The 10528-nt window shown below is 50.5% G+C and overlaps 1 protein-coding gene across 24 annotated transcripts in view; it reads left to right on the top strand.

Moving 5' to 3' along the window:
• The first annotated feature begins 1637 nt into the window (after positions 1-1637).
• Positions 1638-10528, top strand: part of camk2g2 (calcium/calmodulin-dependent protein kinase (CaM kinase) II gamma 2) — a 41309-nt gene continuing 32418 nt past the window's right edge. For 15 of the 24 annotated variants that reach the window (XM_076046254.1, XM_076046253.1, XM_076046256.1 and 12 more), the window contains exons 1-2: positions 1638-1945; positions 3757-3851. In XM_076046254.1, the coding sequence (XP_075902369.1) occupies positions 1881-1945; positions 3757-3851 (160 nt within the window). In that variant the 5' untranslated portion in view covers positions 1638-1880. The remainder of the gene's footprint in view (positions 1946-3756; positions 3852-10528) is intronic. The other 9 variants (XM_076046262.1, XM_076046261.1, XM_076046258.1 and 6 more) reach the window with 1 other exon arrangement.

The following is a 10528-nucleotide window of genomic DNA, read 5'->3' as shown; positions in this document are numbered from 1 at the left end:
AGCAAGCTTATCTTTTTTTTGGGGGGGGGGGGGGGGGGGGGGCAGAGATGGCGTCACATGGTTTTGTTGGAATGTTGCAGGAATGTCCACCTCACTTCTAATCACATTCCTCTAGTTTTCGAGTCAGGTTTCCTCCTGCTGGCTTGGTCCAGACACTTCTCTAACGTCTGACTGAGTTCGGGTAGATTATTGGGTATGTGGATTTTATGAAACTACATTCTATAACTACCCTGGTTTAAGAATTAGGATCTGACCTTGACAGGAAGTCAAGCGCTCAAAAGAATGATCCACTGGAGTGGTAACCCATCTTGAATTTTCCCATATTGGAAAATGTGATAATATGACTGTTTATAAAATAAAATAAAAATAAATAAAAATAAAAAAACACCAACGTCCACACGGTTGCAGTGTGTTGTCATTCATCTGCATGGTTAATGCTCTGCCACGGCGTCACATATTGAGCCTGGCTCCTGTAAAGCAGATGAAGACCATATATTCAGTGTGCATGCGGCTCTGTGCCAATACTGAAGATATGTTGCGACATCACATCTCAGGAAACCTGACTGGTACTTCGAAGTGACGTTTGCCTCATCAGCGGGTCTGGAGTCAGCGCTCCTTCTGTGCAAGCAGTCAAATGAAGGCGGCCCAATGCGTCGAAGCTGAATCTGGACCTGCAGGTTGGGATACACCGCAAAAGATCTCGCGTGGCTTACATCCAACTCTACCACCAAAAGCAGAGGTGTGGAATAATAATAATAATAATAAAAAAAAAAAAGACGTCTCACTCTGCTGTTATTTCTGCCCTAGATACAACGTAAAGCAGTGGCTGCGACGCCGCAGTTGTACGGAAGAGGATTAGGGCCACAAGAAGATAGATGACTAAAATTATTGTTTTTCCTTTTTTCTTTGTTCTCCCAAGTTTCCAATTCGAGAATGATGTTGAAATTTCGAGAATAAAGTTGACGTAAAAAAAAAAAAAAATTAAAATCAAATTTTTGCAATTGATATCAAACTTGAAGTAAGTCAAAATTTTGAGAATAAAGTGGAAAGGCTCTGCGCGCAAGTCTCTCTGAACCTTGTGGGATACACCTGTTTTCTGCAGTTTACTTTTAACTGTGGGTAACTGGGTTCCTCCTCCATCCATCCAGTCTACTTGCCAGTTCTCACTTTATTTTCATCAACGCATGCCTCACATGCGTGTTTTTGGACTGAGAGAGGAAGCCGGAGAACCTGGAGAGAACCCAGCAGACACTGGGAGAACATGCAAACTCCACACAGCAAGGCCCCAGGCCTGGAATCGAACCCTCGACCGTGTTGCCGTGAGGCGGCTTAATGACAACTAAAAATCTGAAAAGCAAAGCCAACACAAGTAAAGTGTTATTTTAGATGGCAGTCTAAAAATGATCAAAGTGTTTTACAATATATGTGTTAAGAACGGCACTTCTAAAGAGCAAATACAGCACGGAAATCAATGAAAGCAGAAAATCAATCTGAGACACAGTGAAGAGCAGCGGAGTGGCTCATCGTCTGCATAGAAGATCTTTGTTACTACAACGCAGCTCCCCCCGCCCCCCTCCACACCTGCCCCTCCCCTCCCACTGCCCTGCCTCCCTCCCTCCCTCTCTCTCGCTCTCGAGCTCGCGCACCACTCTCTCTCCTGTGTTCGTCCACGAGCCCAGCTCTCGCTCTCCTCCTCCTCCTGCTGCTGCTGCTGCTGCCGCCGACGACACCGCGCGAACCAGGCCGCCAGCGGAGCGCGTGAGGCGGTTTCCTCCCCTCCCCTGTGTGGTCACCGACCCTCCACCTCCTTGCTCCTGCTCCTCCTAACGCTGTCTGTCTGTCTGTCGGTCAGTCTGTCTGTCTCCGGACTCCACGGCAACATGGCCACGGTCGTCACCTCGACCCGCTTCACGGACGAGTATCAGCTGTACGAGGAGCTCGGAAAGTAAGCAGCCGCCGCCTCCTCCTCCTCCTCCACCTCCTGCTGCTCCTTGCTAGCAACAACAGCGCAGCCGCTGCTGCCTCTTGTTGCATTGGCTGCGCGTGCACGTGTGTGTGTGTGTGTGTACGTGTATGTGTATGTGTGTCCCCTCTTGTCTGCTGCTGCCATTGTGCGTCGTTCACGCACGTCGCCTGCTGTCAAAATACAACGTTAGCGTCTCTCCTTCTTCGTCTTCTTTTTAATCCTACGACGTGCGCGCGCGCGCGTGTGAGAGAGAAAAGGTGTGAATCGCAAAGCACACGGACACGCGTCGCGTGCGACCTCGGCAAGGTGTTGAATGCCCGCCGCGTTATCTGTGTGTGTGCGTGTGCGTGTGTGTCTATGTGTGTGTGTAGGGAAGGGACCCCCCCCCCCGGCCCCCCACCGGGGCTGTCAACGCGCACGCGCAGCGCAGGTAGCACGCGCCGAGGATGTGCGTTGCGCGGTGGCATCGTTGGGCTTTTGCTGATTGTTGTTGTTGTTGTTGTTGTTGTTGGTGTGTGTGTGTGTGTGTGTGTGTGTGTGTGTGTCACAATGCATGTGCCCCCCCCCCCCCCCCCCCCCCCCAATCCTAATTTTTCGTGTCATTTCCAAAGCAGGCTGACTGCAGATGCTCGATGTGGAGCCAGTGTAGTTTTTTTTCTCTCTCTCTCTCAAAATAAATGGTCTCGTTTTTTGATGCAGCAAAAAAAAAAAAAAAAGTGCACGATTTTTGGGCAATGCGCGCACCCGATACAGCATGCATCGGGATTAAAACGCGCGAGGACACGTAGATTACAGTGTATAAGGCTGGCTGCAAAGCTACTTTGTCAAAGTCTTAATCTCTGTGTGCGCCTAATGGAGCCGCTTCACCTACCGAGTGAGTTAAATAGGGAGGGGTGTGTGTGTGCGTGTGTGTGTGTGTGCGTGTGTGTGCGTGTGCGCGCGCGTGTGTGTGTGATAGAGAGAGGGAGAGACAGTTGTGTGTACAATAAAATGATGATGATGATGGTAAAAGACGTGCAGCCAGCCTGCGAAGACACTTTACAATGTGAATTTCTTGCTCCTCACCTCCGTGGCTTCTTCATTCTGCTGTTTCCTCTCTGCTCTGCGTGTCACACAGCAGCTACCCAGGACCTCTTCTCACATCTCTCGCACAAGAATATCAGACACCATTAAATATACACGTGTCCCCCTTTCCCCCCTCTTCTCTCCCTGTTTGATTGATGCCTGGCCTCCTGGCTGTGATGAGTCCGGTCCGGTCCGGTCCAGGCTGGGCTGTGCACTCCTTCTCCCTCCACCCCTGCAAAACTATTCAGTTTAATGTTAAAATGATGATGAGCGACACGGTGCAGTGGTGCAGTGGTTGGCCCTGCCGCCTCACAGCTGGAAGGCTGTGGGTTCGATTCCCGGGCTCTCCTGGGAACTTTCTGTGTGCAGTTCGTTTGCATGTTCTCACTGTGTCTGCTGGCTTCTCTCAGGCTTCTCCAGCTTCCTCCCGCTATCCAAAGGTCAATTGGGAACTCTAAATTGATCGTATGCGTGCGCGTGATTGGTTGTTTGTCTCTATGTGGCCCTCATAAAGTGGCCACTCTGGTCCAGGCTGACACCCTGGTCCAGGCTGACACCCTGGACCAGGGTGTCAGCCTGGACCAGAGAGTGACAGCTGGGAGAGGCCCCAGCAGAATCTCACAACCCTGAGTGCAGGAGGAAGCGGCGGGTATTGAAAATGGATGGATGGATGGATGGATGGGAAAATACTGATCAGCGTGCTCTCCTTGATCCCTCCACTGCAGGGGTGCCTTCTCCGTCGTCCGGCGATGCGTCAAGAAGTCCACCGGCCAGGAGTACGCCGCAAAAATCATCAACACCAAAAAGCTGTCGGCCAGAGGTGAGCACAGTTTTACTGGTTGCACCGTGGAGGTCGCAGCAGCAGGGGTGGGAAATGTTAATCCATGCAAATGTTACTGCTGCTGAGTGGAGACTGCGGCAGCTGCTCCAGTGCTTGTTGTTGTTGGGTTGGCTTTGTTCAGAGCGGCCAGCGAGACAGAAGCTCTTCCTGTCTCGTGGTTCCTGAAGAGCTGGAGGCCGCCTGGCCGAGGTCGGGTCGAGCGGCCGCGGGCGAAGCAGCGCACTCGGTGGGTTTTCCAGTGGGATCTTTGGGTTTGTTGTCGTTGGACGCGGGGGCACCTGCAAGTGATTGCGCGGCTTCAAACGTGCTCGGCCCCTCGTAGTTGTACTGTCAGAGGAGTCGTGGGTTGTTTTTTTTTTTTTTTTTTGATTGCTCTGGCCGTGTATTTCTGCTGGTTGTGATTGTAAAAAAAGAGCAGGTCCCACCTAGAGCAGCAGCAGCAGCAGCAGCAGCAGCAGCAGCAGCAGCAGCAGCAGCAGCCTCAGTCTTGGTCATAAACAACACTGTCATTCAAACCCACCGCTTGACTTCCTGATTCACTTTTGACCTGAGCTGTTTTTCCCGAAAGGTCCTTCCAACCTCTGAGGCTTGTGTGTGTGTGTGTGTGTGTGTGTGTGTGTGTGTGTGTGTGTGTGTGTGTGTGTGTGTGTGTGTGTGTGTGTGTGTGTGTGTGATCCATCAGCAGAGATGTAAAGCTTTTTTTGCGTCGATGAACCTTTGATAAAAAGGAAAGAACTCTTCTCCCAGGGAGTGGAAGTGGCTTTCAGCTCACCTGCTCCACCCGTAAACACTCTTCGGCCTCAGGTGTGACACGGTGACGGTGGTGCTCGCGCCAGAGCCCCTGACAGGAGGTGAAGTGCGACGTGTTCGACAGCCTGCTTTCCTCCTACCCCCCCCGTTTGTGCCATTCTTTTTATCGCTGCAGATTGGAATCCATTTTTAGGAATATGAATTTTATTTTGAAAAGCGCAGGTCGTGTCCACACCCTGGACTCACCCTGCATCTCTCATCAGAGACTCATCTGACCATCTGCGTGGTCGCGCTCGTGTGTGAGCACGCAGAGGAAGCTTCTTCTCTTTTCTTTTTTTTCTGCTTTCTTTTTCCTCTGTTAGCGGTCGTGCTCGGGAGCAACAGGAGCTTGTTAGCTTCGCTGCGGTTGAGCTGCTCTCCAGTGCTGTTGCACCATCCCAGTCCTAACTGCCTTGTTCTCCTGCACGCCACCAGGCCGCTCTGGGAATCAGGGAGGAGAGGGAGGGGGGAGGGTGCAAAAACCCTCGGAGGACGGTAGCAGAAAACGGCGATGAGGATTATTTATTTGAGTGTGTGAGGTGCTGCTGCTAAGCGCTGTAGCCGCTGTGCTGCCACTGCACCGGCGGAGTAGAGATCTGCAGTCGCACTGCAAGCCCTGTCATGTTTCATAAAAGTCAAACAGATTATCACGTGCTGAGCACATATGCACCTCTAGCTGGAACAGCAGGTCTAATGTGTGTTAAAGAGGATCACCTTTTCACTCCCACTTCCCTTCAGTGTCGGGCTGCGACTCACCATCGCTTTTTCTCTGTCCGTTATTTTCCCCATTGGTCACGATTATCTTCTTCATTTCCACCACCTGTTTTGGGCTTCTGTTTAATCCAACTTGCTCGGATCTTCACACCTGTGTTAATACTGTTGTATTCTACCTTTTTTTTTTAAACTATATTAAAATAATCGTTATCGACTGTTGCAGCCCTACTTGAGTTTTTTTTTTTTTCTTCTCTCAAATAGCTTTAACACAACTGCCCAATAGCACTCATGATAAAAGCCCATAGTGGGCCTCGATTGGCTTGTTTAAAGGGAATGCCTTGTGTCAGTAAATAGGTTTTGTGACATATTGATATTCGCCAAATTGCAGAGTTGCTTTACTTTAATGCGAATGCACTGATAGCGACGACCGCCAGTTAAGTGATGCACATGCACAAAGCCATGTTTTCAGCACATCTGCTACGCCCGCTTCCAGCAGAATCACCGCTTGGGCATCAGCACCTCGGGCTTCAGTATTCATGAAGGCCGCACTCAACCGCTTCAACTTTGAATGTTGGGGAGGATTTTTTTTTTTTGTCATGTTATCCAAGTCCCGCTCTCTAGTGGCCCGATTGTTTTGGGTAACGCATGGCTTGCGTGTGTTTGCAGACGCTCCGTTTCCGTATTTTTGCGTCAGCCTGCCGAGCGCGTCGGAGACTCCGCGCCAAGTCCAGGTCCCGCGTCACCGCAGCAGGCTGCCCAACGTTTGAGAGAGGATTTCAGCCGGGCGGCCGAGTCGGGCCGGGTCGGGTCGGGTCGGGTGGGTTCGGCTCTGATTGGGCCGCTCTCTTCCCAGGAGATCCAGGCTGATTTTGCTCTTCGCTCTTCCTCCCACTCGGCTCTCTCTGTAAGCCGCTCGCAGCCTTCCCTCCCTTCTTCCTCCTGTCCTCCCCCTCCTCTCCTCCGCCAGAAACAAAAGATTGATTCGGAGGAAGATCTTAAAAACCTTTCTTAGTGGGGGATTTCATCTGGTGTGTGTGTGTGTGTGTGTGTGTGTGTGTGTGTGTGTGTGTGTGTGTGTGTGTGTGTGTGTGTGTGTGTGTGTGTGTGTGTGTGTGTGTGCCCGCATTTTGTGGAAGACCCTTTTGGCAGTGGTCTGGAGCTTGTAACCCGGCAACAGCAGGCGTGAAACTCTGCATCCCATAGGCTGCAGTAGAAAGGCCTCATTCTGTGTGTGTGTGTGTGTGTGTGTGTGTGTGTGTGTGTGTGTGTGTGTGTGTGTGTGTGTGTGTGTGTGTGTGTGTGTGTGTGTGTGTGTGTGTGTGTGTGTGTGTCTTGGTCTTTTGGTCGCAATAATCACACAAACAACCACAAGGACACCCGTTGCTCTTTTCCACTTAGTCTGCAAACACAGTTGCACACATTTTGTCTCACTTGGTATTTAACAGTGAGAGAACTGGCGCTGCACGTCTCTGGTGCGATGCCCAAATATTGAGAGAGTTAAAAAGTGGAATTGAGACGAGCGTGCTGCCTCGGATGCCCCCAATCTGATCTGAAATCAGCCGATGGTGCTAATCACACACCCTGTCGTAAAGCTCACGTGACCTCTGTGTATTGGGGTTCTTTCACAAGCTTTCCTGCAAGCTCGTGTGAAAAAAAAAAAAAGATGATTCTTTCATTTAACCCTAAACGACCTGTACCTATTACCAATAGTTTTAGTCAATTTCAAATTCAAATTTTCCGACATTTTCAGTCAATTTTAATTTTCACCTTATTTTCTTCATCGCTCTTAACAGGCAGCTGAGAGGCGGAGCTTGCAACCATGTCGCCAGCAGCCCCCTCCCACCACCACCACACACACACACACACACACCTGACCTGTCACTCTCAACCGTAGCTCCTCCCACACCCCGACTCCACCGATACTGTACCCGCACGGGTCCAGCAGCCAAGAATCCTCCAGTGTTTTTCACTCTCCTAATTAAGTGCTTTAATTGATCCGCGTCTCACTGTTGTTAAAATAGGTCAGCGCCGCTACATCATTTTGACGGAGCTTTACGGTGTCAGCGTGCCAAAGATAAACAGTCATCTGGGATTGTTTTTTTTTTTTTTTCTTTCCCCTCTCGTCTTGATCACGCTGCACCGACGATGTGTTGGTGCTGTTTCAGGGGGCCTTGATGGGCGCACAGTCATTTTTTTTAAAGCCAGTGTGAGAGCTCTGCCACACTCTGATGTTTAACTTTTAATGTCTAAAATCAGCACAGTAAATTTTGCAGCGAGCCGACGTCACCTGTCCTGGCTGAGTGAAAACTAGTGACTGGCTGTTGTGTGAAGTCAGTCGGGATGCAACCATATCTACACAATAGCTGGCCACACAGTGATAGCCAGACATAATTAGCTGCTTTTTTTTTCAAAATAAAAGCGATATTTCCAAGATGAAGAAGGTACAACATTTCTTGTGTAAATCTGCATTTCCATGTTGTTCTATTTTTCTCTTTGATGACTTGTAAAATATATTGCGTCTCGTCCTCCGTCCAATCATAACGCTCCATCTTCACTGGTATTCAATGGTGAGCTACACACGGAGGTCAGAAGGACTGCTGCAGAAACAGAGAAGTCATTTTTCGGCAGGTGGTGATTTATTTGGTTTCTCTCGTGGTCCCACTTCCTTCCACTCTGCGGCCCTTTGTTGATAAAAAAGTCTTATACACGATGCTTTGAAATTGCCCGTCCTGCTGCATCCGGATATGAATCCAAAAAAAATCAAAAAAAATCTCCAATGTCTTTAATCAGAGCCTAAAATGGCCAGAACTCCTTTGCTCGCAGTCGCTTCCATAGCTGCCTGCTCTCCTCTTCAACAGTCTATTGACTGGAGGCGCAGCGCCGAATGTAGGTCATCGGGATTTGGGCTCACAGCCTCTCGGCCCGCTCGTCCTACTGTACGGAGTTTAGTAGTGAAATGGATGGAATGCTGGATGGGCAGCTATAGGCGAGGCGTTCCTCAGGTGGTGATTGGCTGGGCCGCAGCCTGACTCTCCTCGGTGCAGGAAGCTGCTCCCAGACAACCTGAACCGCCGCCGCTGGCGCTTTCAGCCTCTTCGATTGCATTTTTCCCGGTATTTTTAGCCGCAATTATGTGTCACGTATTGTGCCGCTCTGTGAAGTGTGTGTATTTTTACCCTCTTATTAGGTAAGGCCTTGTGATGTCAGCAAAAAGAGGAGGGGAAGAAGAAGGAGGAGGTGGAGGAGGAAGTGGGCGGGGGAGGAGAGGGGGGGGGGCCTTGCGGCACTCGGCCTGCTGCTAAATTATTGAGATTCAAGGCTCCTCTGCTCCGACTGAACACGGGCCGGGGGGGCTTGACGAGTGGACCCTCACTCTTCTCCGCGTCCTCTTTCCCCATTCCCCATTCCCAGACCCGTCTGTCCGATTTGTTCCTTTAAATGCCGATTGTTTCCTCCTTCTCCCTGTTTTCTTGGCTCTAACTTGTCATCGCCTCCCCCTTGACATGCTCAGCAAGAGTGCCATATTACTGGGTGTGTGTGTGTGTGTGTGTGCGTGCGTGTGCGTGCGTGTGCGTGCGTGTGCGTGCGTGTGTGTGCGTGTGTGTGTTTTCAGACCCCCGGTGCTCTCGAGGCTGGAGGCTGATTGGCAGAGGGCAGATAAACGTAGCAGTGCTCCCTCCGCAGTGAATGTTTAATGGGAGCGACTGTGAATATTTGATGAGACGGAGAGAATCACACATATGGAGAGAGGACGACTCGGCTCCATGTGGAAACAGAGAGCGAGACGGCGTGGACGACTGAAAACCTTTGGCTTTGTGTGTGTGTGTGTGTGTGTGTGTGTGTGTGTGTGTGTGTGTGTGCGCGTGTGCGTGTGTGTGTGTGTGTGTTTCAGGGTTCTCCCCCTGTCATCTTCATCTTGCCCTCCTTTTCCCTCCCTGTATCTGCCCACCATTATCCCTCCTGTCTCCAGCATATGGCACCGTGTGGGAGCCAAGGCCAAATAAAATGTTCATGGGCGCCGTAGCGCTGGACGTGCTCAGCAGAATGGCGATTGATCCGGTAAATAATACAAAACGCCCGGTCCTGCCGCTCCATACGGCTTCCCCGGCTGACACACATTCGCTTTCTTTTTTTTCGGGCCGTCCACGAGAAGTATCGTTTATTCCATGAATAATTGCAGCATGCGATCTGGATATCCTCTTTCATCCACTTTTCACGAGCCACAAGTGTGTCTTGTATCCCTAAAATCTTGTCGACTCACTGCAGGGGCCGACTTGAGACGGTCTCTGACAGACCGAGCCGTGACTTTCCCAGGCGGCCGCCGGGGACGCTCGCGTCCGACCTCTTAAGATCTTTACGAAGCAGGTCGAGTTGGTCACTGCAGCCTCCATTAATAATATTCCCAGCTCCCGTATTAAACTGAATTCACCCGATGACGAGTCGACTCTTTTCCAAAGGCGTCTCGTCTTCTGTAGTCGACCGACTGCAGTCGCTCTGGAGTTGACGTGGCGATACCTACAAGAGCGATGCCGCAGCAGATAGAGCAGCAGTCCTACATCTTTGGAAAACGGTCGTTTGGACAACCGCAAAACTCCTGGACCGCTCGCTTGACGTGCACTTAAGTTCAGTGTCAGCAAAACTGCGCATCGATCGGCAACTGGAATGAAAACAAGCGAGCAAACGCGAGTCGTCCCTGCGCAGAAACTCGAGCCTGTTGGCCTCGGTGGGACGGCCGGCCGGCCGCCTGACGACACCTGATTGGATTACATTACATGAGTGAATCTCAGGTGTCCATGTGTGTGCCTGCGCTTCTCTCTCGTTTGTACGTTTTCCGACGACGTAGACGGGCGACTTTACTGCTTTTACGTGTGTATTTATTTGCGCATATCAGTATAAAATATAATAAATGCATCTACGTGACTCTCATGATGGAGAGAAAGATGCAAGAAATGTGCAGGTGAGGTGGGAAAAACCTGAAAGGCAAATACATTGACCTCACCTTGAACCAACAGTCATTTAAACAAAGTAAAGAAATGATGGTTCATGATACCTTGTGTCAGGTAGCGGGGGTGGGGGGCGGGGGGGGTTGTAAAATAAATAAAATAATAGCGGTAATGATAGCAGTAGTAGTAGTAGTACTAGTAATGATAATG

The sequence above is a fragment of the Nelusetta ayraudi genome, unplaced genomic scaffold (genome assembly GCF_046127955.1).
Source record: "Nelusetta ayraudi isolate G7.1 ecotype Tasmania unplaced genomic scaffold, CSIRO-AGI_Nayr_v1 ptg000089l, whole genome shotgun sequence".
NCBI classification, from domain to species: Eukaryota; Metazoa; Chordata; class Actinopteri; order Tetraodontiformes; family Monacanthidae; genus Nelusetta; species Nelusetta ayraudi.
Note: the sequence above shows the minus strand (reverse complement) of the source record. Positions and strands in the feature narration are given on the sequence as shown.